This window comes from Choloepus didactylus, chromosome 8 (assembly GCF_015220235.1).
Source record: "Choloepus didactylus isolate mChoDid1 chromosome 8, mChoDid1.pri, whole genome shotgun sequence".
In the NCBI taxonomy this organism is placed as follows: domain Eukaryota; kingdom Metazoa; phylum Chordata; class Mammalia; order Pilosa; family Megalonychidae; genus Choloepus; species Choloepus didactylus.
Window position 1 is genome coordinate 12,799,068 of NC_051314.1, and position 16,770 is coordinate 12,815,837.

Sequence of the window (16,770 nt, forward strand, 5' to 3'; positions counted from 1 at the left end):
TGTGTGTATTTATCATTTTAATTGATATAATTCAAATATGATAAAATTCTTCATTTTAAAGTGTACAATTCAGTGGTTTTTAAGTATTTTCACAAAACTGTGTAACGATCACCACTAATTCTAAAACATTTCCCCAAAAAATAATCCGTTAGCAGTCACACCTCATTCCTTTTGTGGCTTTTTGTATGCATGTAATTTAATGTAGTCTTTTTAGTTCAATCACATTTTATCTTAATCCAAATCCTTATGTCAACAATGCTGGAAAATGCATTCCTATTGTACCCATGGCTCACCCCGTTGAGAAGAAAAAATATGCCCAACCACGTAACAACTTCACCCTCCCTGTGTTCTTTTTAATCCTAAGAGATTTTGTTGTTTGCCACCTGGTGCCAACAATACACCCGAGCCAGGCTTTGAATTGATGGACAGCATATGGGTGCTAAGTCCAGTGGCTCAGTACCCTTCCTAATGGCCTCCCTTCAAGTTCTTCTTGGCCTCCACAGAGCCCCAAACTTTTTGGTGCAGATATCCTTCCTCAGGCAGCCACCTGGGGCCAAGGAGGCCTGCACACACCTGCCATACCCAAAGGCTTCGGTCACATAGGTGGCAGCGCTAGAGGAAGGTGTAGAGGTGGCTTTGCATGGGACCCCATACTGCTCCATTCGCTGACATGAGCAGCTCCTTCCGACAGTGAAGCATATTGGCATTACTTGTGTTTTAAAAAATATTTTAATCAATCAAATATGTATTCCAAGACAATTTTCTTCCTGCTCATTTTAAATAAGTTTGATATGTCTTTTAAGTCTCTTCTATAGTGAACAGGTTCTTCCTTCACCCTTTTTCATTTCCTTATAATTTATTCATTATAATTGGGTCTTCTGGTTGACCAAGAGGGTGGCATAAAATGCTCTAGGGTTCCCTCAGAAACTGCTCAAGCCATCTTTCTTAGAGGTCCAGAAAAACAGTGAGCACTGAATCAAGAAAACGCAGCATAATTAAGGTGGGAGAAGTTCCTGATGCTGTTTCTGGTCTCTCCTGCCCCTTCCCAGGCACACTGTAGAGCTGGCTTGCACTCAGTGTGGGTACCTGGCCCTGTTGAAGAGGGAACAGAGTAACTAACCCACCCTATATGCATACTGGGGTGTGCATATATTGGTGTCAATCTATAAGGTGGCAGCCTGAAAGGAAGGAAACTCTTCTCAGGCTCATCCTCCCAGAACTTGCCCTACAGTCAGAACCAGCTTTTAGACAACAAAAGTAGTGTAAGAAACAACCTGAAGTGGCCTGGGGCAAAGGACTGATTAAAACATACAACAGAGCATCTTGCAGGGGGAAAAGTCTGTTTCAAAGGGACTAGAGGCAACATTTGAATTCTTGGCTGTTCACAATAGCCAAAAGGTGAAAACAACCCAAGTGTCCATCAATGGATAAAAAGATAAATAAAATGTGGTATATACATACAATGGAATATTATTTGGGTGTAAAAAGAAATGAAGTTTTGATGCATGATATAACACGGATGAACCTTGAAAACTTCTTGTAGAGTAAGTAAGTCATGAACAAAAGTGAGTTTTTCATAAACTCATTTATATGAAATAATTAGAATAAGCAAATTCATAAAGTCAGAAACCAGAATATAGGTTATCATGGGCAGGGCTGGGGTGGGGAATGGCGAGTTAATACTTAATGGGAACAGGGTTTCTGTTTGGGGTGATGGGAACATTTTGGTAATGGTGATGGTAGCACAGCATTATGAAGGTAGTTAACACCACTGATCTGTATAATTGAAAGTGGATAAAATTGGAAATTTTATGTTGTATATGTGTAACACAAAAAGTGAAGAACTTATACCTAATAGTACAATTATAATAAAATTGTTTCATCAACTGTGACAAATGTACTATACTAATGCAAATTGTTAGTAGTGGGAAAAAGTATATGTGGGGTGAGGTATATGGCAACTCTCTACTATCTGCCTGACTTTTTTCTGTAAACTTACAACTGCTCTAAAAAAAAAAAGAATCCAGTTTTCACAGTTTACCTTGGCGCAGTTCAACATGTTGCTTTGCTTTTTTATTTCCCATAAATTGACAGCTGGATCCAGAGACTGGGTGAAACTCAGGTTCAACCCCTTCAGCAAGAGCTTAAGTAGAACTTGGCAAAATTACAGGAGGCACATAAGTCTTTTTGTGATCTTAGTAGCCACTAAAGTATGGTGCTTATATCATCCATTTGTGGGGATTGCAAAATGGCAAATTCCTAGTCCTATAATTTCTTTTTCATTTACTTCTTGGAAGAATTTTAAGGAGATACTTCCCCTCATCAATTTAGTTATCCAAGTGTACAGTATTCATATGATAAAGGTAAGATATCCTTTCCTTTAATTCACCAATTTTCAATATAATGAATTGGTTCCAATCATTCTTAAAAAAATGGCCAATATTTTTTCTTTTAAAAATACCATTATGAACTCATAGATTTCATTTAAATTTGATGGGTTTAAATTCAATGCAAGTATTATCATTATTCAAGCTTAAATTGTTCCATCTTTGACCTGTGGAACCTCTTTAAGTTGCTTCCTGAGTCTTTCAGACATGAGTCTAGTAACCTTTAATAATTTCCTTGGTATATGGTATTATAAGATGTCCAAGGCTCATCTTACAAATTTCATGACCCTGACCTGGAATCAGCCAAGTTTTCAAGAAGCCCTCATTTCTTCTAGTGAGAAACTGTATTTCAAGGATATAATCTGGACACTGGGGATGCTTACTACTACTAAGTTGGTCATTGTTCCTAGACTTTTGAGTAGACAGAACTAGGGGAAGGAAAAAAACACATACAAAGAGAAAAACTATCATGAGTTCATAATAATACTTCCATTTCAAATCTGAGACCACAAAACTTTTAGTTAACCCCTTGCTATTTTGTTATCCTCTTTCTTCCATACCATGAATCCTGGTTCTCCAGGACACAGGGATGATAGAATTAAAATATTTTATAATTACTCATTTTTAATCCCATACTACACACACAACATCCTCAGAATAAAAATACAAACACTGCAAACAATATTATTGGAAACACTGTTTTTTTGCATATGTTACCCCAATTCTCTCCCATTATTAAAAATAGTTGTACTATTCTATATTATCAGAGTACACAGCCATTATACACTATACTCGCTTCCTCTTAGCACTCAGCTAGTCATAATTCTATAATTAACTATGTTTTAAATGCTTACCACGAGTCCTTAGATCAATGTATCTTTAGTCATTTTGTTCACCTGAAGCTCATTCCCTATAAAGCACTGTCCAATAAAACTTTCTATGATGATCAAGTGTCCTTTACCTGCATTTTCCAATACATAGCCACTAGCTACGTGTGACTACTGAGCACTTGAAATGTGGCTAGTGCAACTGAAGAACTAAATTTTATATCTGATTCAATTTTAATTAATTTAAATTTAAACAGCCACATGTGACCAGTTGCTATCATACTGGACAGCACAGCTCTAAGAGATGCTCATGAAGACTCATGGGAATAACAATCCTCGAGTTCTTATACATTGATAATTTGTCGTCTTCTTTTCTTAAATGAATTATTTTATAATCTTTTTACTGTGAAATATAATGTATATAAAGAAAAGTGATAACTTTCAAAGTACAATTTAACAAGTAGTTAGCAAATTTCAAAAAACGTTATGGGTTTCCACAATCAAATGAATTTTTATTTCTAATTATTTCCTGAGTTTAATCACCTAATTTCTCAGATTTCCTAACTCTGATATGTTGGTCTTTCATGTCTTGAATCATTAAAAACTTTTCTTCTGAGCTCATTTTAAAATCCCAGGTCACTGTTTTGATCTACTTTGTGGGTTTGTCTTTCTGGCATGCTTTTATTATCTGTAGGGATATTATTCTGCTCCTTATTCTCCTTTTGCTTATAAAAACATTTTATGAGATTTAACCTTGAAATTCTTTGATTGCTCATTTTTACTTGAAATTAGTTTTTCTCAACTTTTAAAATGAGGCTGATTTAGGAAAGATTTTAAATTTCATAGAGCTCCCTCTTCTGTTATTTTTGTGTAACGTTAAAAAAGAATAGTGATGTAATACATCTGCTGTCACTTTGGATCAACTTCTCATTATTTTATCTTAAAATTATCCAGTTACATCTTAATTCTACCCAAAGAAGATACAATCTGAAGATAGATGTGTACTTTCTACAATGCAACTTACTGTACAGTTAGAAAGCAAAGTGTTAAATAGAAAAAATATTTGTTTTATTAAACATTTTAAGATTTAGATAAACAACATTTTAACTGAATGTCTCAAGTAATTATCTTTTTACCTCCCAAGTTAGTCTTATGCTTTTTTAGGGTTTGAATTAAGGCTTTACATAAGAAATTATTAAAAACGGGTGTGTGGGTAATAAGTGTATATAACATTAAACAATTTAATGTAGGTGTAGATTCCTAAATGCATGTGGTTATAGCTTTACTATGGGTACTTTCTTCTTATGATTGGTGTAGAAATGTGTGAATTTGGGTGGCTTTTTACAACTTGGCTACCATTGCATGAAACACTGGAATTTCTTTAAAATGTGTGCGTCATAGTTATTTTGGGAAGGGGGATTGTTTTCTTCCGTTTCTTTTCTGAGACTCCTACAGGAGCTAAATTTGTAATTTAGAAACATTTCATTTTGTTAATCCCATCTGGGACACTTAAAGTTAACATCTAAAGCATTACTGCTTTAGATTGTTAAAATAAAATTTCTTGACCAAAAAAATATTAAAAAAAAAAAATAAAAAGGTGACTTGTTTCATGAGTGTTCCTGGCTCTGTTCCTCATTTCCACTTTGATCCCTTCTTCTTCCTTTTTTCTCTCTTGTCCCTAATTTGCTCAATTTTTATTTCAGTAATTACTCTTTAGTGTAGGGAGCAGTCCTAGAAGGGAACCCAGGGAGCCCAGCCCTTTCAGACCTTCTTACATGGGCCACTGGAGTGGCAAATCTTTTCCATTTCTAGCTTCTGTTCTCGAATTAGCCCACTAGCCATTCCAGGGGATACCAAAATACCATTGGTTATTTTGGCTTTCTCCTGTCTTCAGGTCTGTCTGATGGCCTCCCCCAGCCCGCTGCTTCCTTCTTCCTTCCACCCAGACACTGACACCATGCAGGCCTTGTGGCTGTTCATAGTTATTCTCAACTTTTTGTATTTTGAGTGTTGTGGTGATACCATATCACCTAGATTTTGCTTTCACTATCTAGTTGTGCTCTATTTTTATTTGGCAGTTTAGAGAAATTGAAAATCTATGCTGCTGCTGCCATCTTCCCAGAACCCCTTGTTCTTTTATAGTTTCTATTTCTCACTGAAATTCTCCATCTGTTCCTTCATTATGCTTGTGTCTTTTAATTCCTTGAACATATCTATTAAAAGCTGATTTAAAGTCCTTGTCTGTTATTTGGAACATTAGGGTTGTCTTAGGGTTAGTTTCTCTCTCTTTTTTTTTTTGGTCATTAGAGTTTGTGTATTTTATGTTATGTAGGAAGTAAATAGTGGAGTTACAAATCAAAATTTATTGACTTCCATTTATATCCCATTGTGGTCAGAGAATGTGCTTTGACTATATTCAATTTTTTTTTTTTTTTAATTTATTGAGGCTCGTTTTATGTCCCAGCATAAGGTCTATTCTGGAGAAAGATCCGTGATCACTAAAGAAAAATGTGTGTCCTGGTGATTTGGGATGTAAGGTTCTATATATGTCTGTTAAAATTCTCTCTATCTCTCTCTCCTTTCTTTGTTTCTCTGTTGGTAGGGCTCCCTTTAGTATCTGAAGTAGGGCAAGTGTTTTATTGGCAATCTCTCTCAGCTTTGTTAGTGAAAAATTTAAGATCTCCCTCAAATTTGAAGGAGAGTTTTGCTGGATAAAGTATTCTTGGTTGGAAATTTTTCTCTCTAAGAATTTTAAATATGTCATGCCACTGCCTTCTTGCTTCCATGGTGGCTGCTGAATAGTCACTACTTAGTCTTATGTTGTTTCCTTTGTATGTGGTGAATTGCTTTTCTCTTGCTGCTTTCAGAACTTGCTCCTTCTCTTCAGTATTTGAGAGTCTGATCAGAATATGTCTTGGAGTAGGTTTATTTGGATTTATTCTTTTTGGAGTTCACTGGGCATTTATGCTTTGTGTATTTATATTGTGTATAAGGTTTGGGAAGTTTTCCCCAACAATTTCTTTGAATACTCTTTCTAGACCTTTACCCTTCTCTTCCCCTTCTGGGACACCAATGAGTCTTAAATTTGGACGCTTTATTTTATCTATCATATCCCTGAGATCCATTTTGATTTTTTTGATTTTTTTCTCCATTCTTTCTTTTGTTCTTTCATTTTCTGTTCTGTGGTCCTCTAGGACACTGAGTCATTGTTCAACTTCCTCTAATCTTGTACTATGAGTATCCAGAGTCTTTTTAATTTGGCCAACAATTTCTTTTATTTCCATAAGATCTTCTATTTTTTTTTATTTACTCTTGCAATTTCTTCTTCATGCTCTTCTAGGGTCTTCTTTACATCCTTTATATCCTGTGCCATGTTCTTCTTCATGTCCTTTATATCCTGTGCCATGCTCTTGTTCTTTGATTGTAGTCCTTTGATTAATCGCGCCAAGTACTGTGTCTCTTCTGATATTCTGATTTGGGTGTTTGGGATTGGGTTCTCCACATTGTCTGGTTTTATCATATGCTTTTAGATTTTCTGTTGTTTTTGGCCTCTTGGCATTTGCTTTGCTTGATAGGGTTCTTTCAAGTTATAACAAATACCAATTTAATTTTTCAGATCTACAACTTGGTGGCGTACACTTTCTCTAACTAACCAGCAGATGGTGTCTGCGAGTCACCTATTCCCCTCAAGTCAGTTCTTCTCAACTTTGTCTTTGTGGTGTGTGGGGAAATGATTCTTGTGGGGTTCAATTGGTGCACTCAGTTTGGGTGTGTTATTGGTGCTGCCCGCCCTGAATATGGGGCTTGTGTCTGCGTGGTTAGGGAAGCAGGGCAGCTTTAATAATCAAACCTCCCAGGAATTCCTGGAGATTCAAGGCTGTTGCAAGAGTATAAGCCTTCATTTCAGTTTTGCCCCAGATTTTCTCTGCTGCTGACCCACAAGTCCCTGGCATTGACGTAGCGTCTCTAGGTTTTCCCAGCGGGCCCCCTTTCTCAGCTGTGGTCTTCCAGGACCTCTGCTGAGGGAAGGCTGTGCTACGTCACAAGTGTGCGCCGTCCCTCAAGGGAAGCCCCGGGCTGGCAGGCCATGCAGGGGTGCTCCCAGCCTGATGCAAAGATGGCTTAATGGGGCGTCCCCCCCCCCCCTTTTCACATAGCTCCTCCTTCCCAGCTCTGGGACAACTAGCTGTGTATGCACCCAAGGCCACTGTCCATGGCTGATATTGTGGCATGTGTGCGGTGCCGTGGGATACACTCCCCGTCACACTGGGTTTCCTGGCGCAGCTCTGGGCTGTGGGTACGGCCCCGGGCAGGAGTGTCTCCAGCCCACCAGAGAGCCAGTTGCAAGCAACGCAGTTTCTTTCTCCTTTTGGCTCTCCCCTCTGCCCCCCAGCCCTGAGGGAATCAGCAGTGGTCTATCCTTCACGCCAGACACTGAGGCGTTGGCATAGCCTGCTCCTGCCATGCTTCACTGCACGGTTCTCACCATTGTAACTGCAGCCGCTCCTGGGTTTTTTTTTTTTTTAAACAACTAGTCCATCTCCAAATGCCAACCCCTGGTTTCCCCACACCGCAGCGCGGCTGCGGGACTTTCAGCAGGCTTGTTTCAGAATGCAGACTCCCAGTTTTACCAAGTGCACAGTCCCTGTGGTTTTAGCAGACCTTGTCCAGCTGGTGCAAGGCTGAAATTGGTGTTCTGGATCACTTTCTGGTTTTTATCTAGTATTTTTCACGGAGGTGTTTTCTTGCCCTGTCTCACCTATCTGCCATCTTAGGTTCTCTCCAGGGTTAGTTTTTCTTGACTGTGTTTTTTCTTGATTATGGCCCACATTTTCCTGTTTCTTCTCATGTCTAATGATTTTTAAATTGAATACAGGAAACTATGAATAATATGATGTATGGATTTTGTAATGTTCTTCTGTAGTGTGATTTGTTTACTTGGCTGGATTCAAACTGCAAACTCTCTGCTCAGTTAATTCAGCTTCTGACTGCTGGTATTTTGCTGGGCTTCCTGGGATCTCCCTCCCAGCATATAGTTTAGTGATCAGCCAAGGATTTGGAAATATTTTATATGCAGACCTTCTCTTTGGCTTCCTCTCTTCCAGGATTCTCCCCCCATCTTTCTGGCTGTTCTGCTAATACCTAACTTTATTCTCTAAAGCCTAAAACCAGTAATGTTGTTGCTTTCTGCTGTCTAAGCTGTGCGGACTTGTGAGTGCCCCCACGTAAAAAGTGTTAACCATTTATATCTTACCCATTATAGTTCTTTCAAAAATAAATTTGTACTGCCTGTTTTTAGAAGCTCTCTGGTACCTTGAAATAGTTGTTTTGTATTATTTTGTCCAAATTTTATAATTATTATTTGTGGGGGGCTAATCCAACCAATACTCTACCAGTAATAACCCAAAATATTACTTTGTAATCAGAAAAAAAATCTTCAAATTGCATTCATATCTGTATGTGTTAACTGGGTGTTTCAAGATGACTGATCCTGTGATATGAAAAATAAAACAGTCTTGGAAAAATAATTGGGGGCTTTGTGAAGGCAGTTAACCTGATGTACAGGGAATCTGTATATTTCTTTATTCACTTATCCCAAATATATCCACTTTCCAACCCACACTCCTAAGAAGTAGTGGGACATGTTACTCTAAAGAAGTCCTACCTGCCATTGACAGGCCATGTACGGGTGATGTCACTCACATAGCAGGAAGATTCACAGCCTCCATCCAGCAGCACCATTTCTCCATCCTGGAACAAAATGAAGATAGGTTAAGGTAGGTAACCTCAGGAATGTAAATGGTTTCTTCTTCTAAACTAATTTCTTTGTACTTTCCATTATATTTTATTTTTTTTAAAGCACTAATATAAAGGAGACTAATCTCTGGTTTCTATTTATGAGAAACAACTTTTAAACTTTTCAAATAAATTCACATTGGCTCAAGAGGAGAGGATTTTGAGAAGATGGCTGAGTAGGAAACTTCAGTAATCAATCCCTCTACCAAAATAACTATTGAACTGGCAGGAACTATCTGAATCAACTATTTTTGAAACTCTGGAGTGTAGTGGAACACTGTGCAGCTTTCAGGAAAGAGCTGGAGGAAGAGGCTGTTAATTTGTGGTAAGTATTAATAAATTTCATCCTCTGAGCAACAGGGGGAGAACATCTTCAGGACCAGGTAGTAGGCAATGGATTTTTAAATTATATACCAAAAGAAAAATTAGATAAAATGGACTTCATCAAAAATGAAAACTTTTCAGCAAAGTGAAAAGATAAGCTACAGAATGGGAGAAAGTATTTAGAAACTACATATCCAATGGGGTTTAATATCTAGAATATATAAAGAAATCCTACAACTCAACAACAAAAAGACAAACTACCCAATTAAAAAATTGGCAAAAGACCTGAATAGACATTTGTCCAAAGAAGATATACAAATGGCCAGAGAGCCACTGTAGAAGACAGACAAGTTGGTGGTGCCTCAGAAAGTTAAACTAGACATTACTGTATCACCTGACAACTGTGCTCCTAGGTATACCAAAATAATTGAAAGCAGGGATTAAGACAGATATTTGTACATCAATGTTCACTGCAGTATTATTCACAATAGCCAAAAGATGGAAGCAACCAAAGTGTTCATCAACAGATGAATGGATAAATAAAATGTTCCATATCCATCTAAACAAATATATTATTCAGCCATAAAAAAAAATGATGTGCTGAGACATGTGACAATATGGGTGAACCTCGAAGACATCATGTTGAATGAAATAAGACAGACACAAAAGGACAAATATTGCACACTTTCTCTTATATGAAATACTTAGAATAAGCAAATTCATAGAGACAGAATGCAGAATAGTGGCTACCATGGGTGTTAGGAGGAGGAATGGGGAGTTACTATTGAACAAATATCAGTTTTGGTTTGGGATGATGAAAATAGACTGGAAATAAGAAACGGTGAAAATTACACAGTATTGTCAATGTACTTCATGTCAAAGAATTGTTCACTTAAAATGGTTAAAAAGAAAAAAAGAAAGGTGATATTACACAGTGGTTAAGTGCAAGGGCTCTGGAACTAGACCGCTTGGGTTTCAATTACTAGGAGTAAACATTAACATATTACAAATATTACTATTATCATTATTAATCTTAAAATCCTATTTAAATTGGTATTTGGGGCCTTATTCAAACACAATTACCCTTAATCATTTAATTTTTGAATATCTCTTCCCCTTCTGTTCTCCTATCAGTAATACACATGGGGAAAGAAGGAAACTTGGGTGTATCTCTATGTTACTATTTGTCATGTTATATTGAAATTATCTATTTATGCTCTTGAAGACAGGGACAGAGTCTTGCTCATATCTAAATAAACAAAATTTTGTACTTAGTAACAGCGACTTTGAAGAATGGATGCGGAGTTTTTGTTTCTGGCAATTTGATGGACTAAATTTCCTGCTAGAAAACAGGATAAGAACACATTTTATGAAATGTTGACTCACATAATATGAGAGACATCTTAAGGTTTGTTTCTGTTTTGAAAAAATATAAACACAAAACTGAACCTTGAACTGAGAGCAATGACAAGGTAAGTGTTAACAGTATATGGGAAAATGTGTTGCCCTGAAGATCTATAGCAAAGTGGGGAAATTTAACCTGAGAGTCTTGCATTAAGCCGAGATCTTCATAGGGGATAAAAGGGTCCCAGGTCATAGGACCCACCTGGCTCCTGGCAAAAGCATATGCAAATAATCTTTGGAGGAAATTTCCCCCAAATACCAAATTTAGATCTTCCAGGGACTTTAGACAATGTAATTATCAGATATAGCATAGCTATGTATGAAATGTTTAAAAAGATAAAGACTGGAATAACAAAGATGAGCAAACAATAAGAGACAAATGGAATAACTATGCAGATTTGAAAGGAATCAAAATGAAATGAAAAACAACTGCTGAAATATAACACTCAATGTTTAACAGGAGACAGTTTAAGTAGCAGATTAGTTAGCTGAAGAAAAAATTAGTTTCCTGGAAGGTATATTACCCAGAATGTAACAGAGAGAGGCCAGGCAAAGGTAAATAGGAAAGAGTAGGTAGCTTATAGAGGACAGAATGAGAAGGTGCAACAAATATCTAATTGAATCCTTAAAGAAATGAATAGAAGTTAGAAGGGATAATATCTGAAGAGAAATATGTGAGAATTTTTTAGAACTGAAGAAAGATATGAATCCACAGATTCAGGAAGCAGTAGAAAACATAATCAGGATAAATAAAAATATACTTGTGCTTAGACCTATCACAATGAAACTAAGGAATCCCAAAGAAAATCTTAAAAGTATCCAAAGCATCACAAAAGGAAAAATATTGTATGATTCCACTTAAAAGATATACCTAGAATAAGAAACATACATAGAGACAGAAAGTAGATTAGAGATTGCCAGGGGCTGGAGAGAGAGGAAATGAGGAAACAGTTTAATGGGTACAGAGTTTGTTCTTGGTGATGAAAAAATTTTGGTAATGAATGGTGTTGATGTGAGCACAACACGGTAAATGTAATTAATGCCACTCATTGTACACTTAAAGATGGTTAAATAGCAAATTTTATATTTATGTATATTGCCACAATAAGATAATTCTCCAAAGCAAAGCGATTTCCAACAAGGAAAGTATTTTATTCTGTTTTTAAAATCAGCAACAGTAAAAACCAGAAGACAGAGTAATATTATAGTCAAATTGATGACTAAAAATAACTGCCAATCTATGACAGTTTTCTTTGCATAGCTATTCTTCAAGAATAAGAATGGAATAAAGATATTTCTGGCTTAAACAAAATGTAAAGAGTTTATCAGAAACAGGTCTTCATCTAAAGGAGGTTCTTCAGGTAGAAGGAAAGTGGTTCTAGAAAGGACATCTAAGATGTAAGAAGAAAGGATAAGTATGCAGATAAACTTAAACTCTGTCAGAACGGTTCTGCTTTGACTTAGAGATTCAAATGTAGTTGTGGAAAGCTTAGAGGCAGAAAACAGGACTGCCAGCTCTCTCTGACTATATTTTTTTGTCAGTGGCATAGCATCTGGTCCACTGTAGTGTCCTTCCAGATGTCCCAAGAGTACCCTGCATTTCTCAGGGCTTGTTGATGAATTTGCCCACTGTCTTCCCTAGAAGGGGCCCTTCCTGGTAAACTCAAAGATAACTAAAGCCAGACGATGACCTAGAAGTTCTCTTGGGTTGGTCACTCTAATAGCGGCAATACTGCTCTGTATAAAGCTAGGTTTAGGTTGATTTCTCAGTTTTTCAAGATTGAATAATACATTGTTTAAGAATAGAAACACTAGTGAGAAACTATGAATAAAATCAAGAGAATGATTAAAACAAAAGTAAAGACAGAGGTGGGGCAAGATGGCAGCAAAGAGAGGTATGGGATTTTGTTAGTCTTCTAGAGTAACTAGTAAATAGCCAGGAACAACTAGCAAATAGTCTGGAACAACTGTTGGGGGACATCTGTGACTGGACACACATCATACACCACCCTGGAATGGGTGGAATGGCTGAAATCACAGCAAAGAACTGTAAGTAAAGCTCCACAAACTGCGGACCTGGCACCCTATCCCCACCGGCATGGCAGACTGAGTTGTAACACTTCTCTGTGGAAAAAAGAAGCAGGCTACCTGGAGCGACGGAAAGTAACACAACCAAGCTCCAGCTGCAGTTTTAATTAACAAATATGGACTACTGAATACAAGCTACAAACACAGATAAACCCAGAGCAAGCAAGAAAGGAACCCTGAGGCCGCTCCTGGCAGAGCAGAGGTGGGGCTGATGGAAAAATATAAATAAATTTAAGCAGAGGCTTTTGGAGAAGGCTGAGCTCAGAATGCTGGAAAATGGCTGTGTTCCAAGAAAAGGGGCACAGAGAACTGGGAACCAACACTGGTTGACCGGCGAAACTGGGTGGGGGGGGCTGGGTTCTGGCTCTGAAAAGAGGCTTTTTCTCTTCCCCCCGCTTTTTTGCTCTCCCTTTCCAAGTAGCTTATTAGAGAAAGCCTCAGGCATTTTCAGTTGTCAGCACTTGACACAGGCAAGGGTGGAATTAACAGAGTCAGAGAGACAAAGGCAGAACTCAAGTGTAGGAGATAACTCCCTAAAGGGTGTATCTTCCATAAGAAAAGGGCAGCGCCCAGCTCAAGTGGCTGCCCTCCCTCACAGAATTCAGACCCCAGGGCCTGGGGTGGATAGCGGAACCAGAAACAACTTAAGCTTGGCTTCTGACACTCTTGGCCCCTGGCTAAGACAGGGTCTGCTGAGAATTAAAGGGACCACACCTCTTTACACCAGTGGGGAGCTGCGGGCTGATGCGCACCACCTGCTGGACAGGATAGGAAAAGCACAGAGTCTAGAGGCCTCACAGGAAAGTAACAACCTGCTGGGTCTCATCCTCAGGGAAATGTGATACTGATTACACCTTCCTGAGAGCAGGGCATGTCTGGTATGGGAAAATGTGATTGGGGTAATCAAGGAAACCAGATGCCTATACAACAAAAAATTATGAGTCACGTTAGGAAAAATGAAGATAAAGCTCAGTCAAAGGAACAAACTTACACTTCAAATGAGTTACAGGAGTTGAAACAACTAATTAAAGATCTTCAAATAAATATGCTAAATCAATTCAAAAATTAAATCAATGAGTTGAGGGAACATATGGCAAAAGAGATGAAGAATATAAAGAAGACATTGGGCGAACATAAAAAGAAGAACTCAAAAGTTTGAAAAAACAACTAGCAGAACTTATGGGAATGAAAGGCATAATAGAAGAGATGAAAAAACACAATGGAGACATATAACAGCAGATTTGAAGAGGCAGAAGAAAGGATTCATGGATTGGAGGCCAAGACATCTGAAATTCTACAAACAAAAGAACAGAGAGGGAAAAGAATGGAAAAATATGGGCAGTGTCTCAGGGAATTGAATGACAACATGAAGTGCATGAATAAACATGTCATGGGTGTCCCAGAAGAAGAGAAGGGAAAAGGGGCAGAAGCACTAATGGAGGAAATAATCACTGAAAATTTCCCATCTCTTACGAAAGATATAAAATTACAGATCCAAGAAGTTTAGCATACCCCAAACAGAATAGATCCAAGTAGATGGATTCCAAGACACTTAATCACATTATCAAATGTCAAAGACTAAGAGAGAATTCTGAAAGCAGCAAGAGAAAAGTAATCCATCACATACAAAGGAAGCTTGATAAGACTATGTGTCGATTTCTCAGCAGAAACCATGAAGGGAAGAAGGCAGTGGTATGATATATTTAAGATACTGAAAGAGAAAAACTGCCAACCAAGAATTCTATATACAGCAAAACTGTCCTTCAAAAATGAGGGAGAGTTTAAAATATTCTCGGACAAACAGACATTGAGAGAGTTTGTGGAAAAGATACCTGCTCTACAGGAAATACTAAAGCGAGTACTACAGGAAGATAAGAAAAGACAGGAGTGAGAGGTTTGGAGCACAATGTTGGGTGCAATATTTTAAGTATACCGAACAAAAATGACTGTGAGTATGGTTGAAAAAGGAAGGTTAGGGGCATGCAGGACACCAGAAGGAAAGATAGAAGATAAAGACTGGGACAGTATAACTTAGTGAAAATTACAGTGGTCAATGATTGTGATTAAATGTACAAATACAAGAATGTTTTTACATGAGGGAGAACAAATGAATGTCAACTTTGCAAGGTGTTAAAAATGGGGTGCTATGGGGGAAAAATACAATCAATGCAAACTAGAGTCTAGTTAACAGTAACATTGTAATATGCTTCTGTTGATTGTAACAAAGGCAATATACCAAAGCTAAATGTGTATAAGAGGGGGATGTTAAGGGAGGGGTATGGGATTCTTGGTGGTGTTGTCTGACTTCTTTATTGTATTTTATTTTAATTTATTTTTCTTTGGTTGCTTTTTATTTGTCATTTTTTCTTTATTAGTATTTTATTTTTTTGCCATTTCCTCTTTCTTTGTGGAAGAAATGGAAATGTTCTTATATAGATAGTGTTGGTGAATGCATAATTATGTGATTATACAGGGAACCACTGACTGTTTACTTAGGACGGAATGTGTGGTGTGTGAATAAAACCATCCAAAAAATAACCAGAGGAATACAAGTGCTGGAGAAAATGTGGAGAGAGGGCTGTACCTAATCCCATTGGTGGGGAAGTAGAATGGTGCAGCCCATATGGAGGGCAGTATGGTGGTTCAATAGGAAGCTAAGCATAGGGTTTCCATATGGTCCTTTAACTCAGTAATTGGGTATATACATGGAAGAACTGAGAAGAGGGACATGAATGGACATTTGCACAGTGGGGTTTATGGTGGCAGTATTCATGATTTGCAGTGGATGGAGGTGGTCTAAGGGTACATTGACTGATGAACGGAATGGCAAACTGTGGTATGTACATACAATGGAATATTGAGCTGCTACAAGAGGAAGTGAAGTTGTGAGGTGAATGGACATTGAGGACAACATGTTGCGTGAAATAAACCAGAAGTGAAAAGAAAAACATTATAATGCCTCACTAATATGTACAATTATAGTGTGCAAACTGAGAATTGAGTCTGAGAGCATAAGTTATCAAGGGAAGGCTTATTGTAAAGGTTCCTAGATTGTAAGCTCTTACAGAAATTACATCTATTCCTGAACTGTAATGGCTATTTCTAAATTCTGAGATGCTGAGCTCTTTGTGTTTAACCTGGTTGGTCCCTTGAACTTTGGGTATCTGTGTGACACCTGAGACTCAGAGCCAGAGTCCGGCAGCTATGAATGTCAGCATTACCCCATACAGAAAATGTTAAAGGGTCTGAAAAAAGAGATCAGACTTCAATTAGAGATATGAATGAAATGGACTTGGTTAGGATTAAGGTAAACCAGACTAAAGGGTAAAGGATGTTACTGATGGTGCTTTTAAAGCTTCAACTTTTGTATGAGATCAAAGGAAGAGAAGTTTATTAGGTGCAAAATCTTTATGTTTTGTAACACACTATATAACGTAACTTGTATGGTCAGTTTATTCAAACAACATAAATACATGGAACATTGAATAGGGAGCAAAATCTGGTTGCTTTGTACAGGTTAGTGTGAAGCGTGAATACATCCCAGAGTAACTTGCGCAGTGAATAAAAATGTATTTGCAAAGCCCCCTTGAGGGACTGGGGGAAAATGTGGAAATATTAAATTTCCCCACCTGAAGAATTAATGATACTCTCACAAGCACTGGGGACTACCAATTTAGTAGGCCAAACTCTCAATCTTGGGGCTTGCTGTTATGAAGCTTGTTACTGCAAAGGAGAGGCTAAGCCTATTTAAAATTGTGCTAAGAATCACTCCCAGAGAACCTCTTCTGTTGCTTAGATGTGGCCTCTCTCTCTAAGCCAACTATGCAGGTAAACTCACTGCCCTTCCCCTCTACATGGGACGTGACTCCCAGGGGCGTAAATCTCTCTGGCAATGTGGGACATGACTCGCGGGTATGAGCTTGGCCCTGGCATTGTGGGATTGA

The 16,770-nt window shown here is 37.9% G+C and overlaps 1 protein-coding gene across 6 annotated transcripts in view; it reads right to left on the minus strand.

Annotated features, from left to right (window-relative positions):
* The window catches only part of XPNPEP3 (X-prolyl aminopeptidase 3), a 121,587-nt gene that overhangs the window by 16,826 nt on the left and 87,991 nt on the right, over nt 1–16,770 (minus strand). For all 6 annotated transcript variants that reach the window (XM_037846658.1, XM_037846656.1, XM_037846657.1 and 3 more), the window contains one exon: nt 8,880–8,965. In XM_037846658.1, coding sequence (XP_037702586.1) covers nt 8,880–8,965 — 86 coding nt within the window. The remainder of the gene's footprint in view (nt 1–8,879; nt 8,966–16,770) is intronic.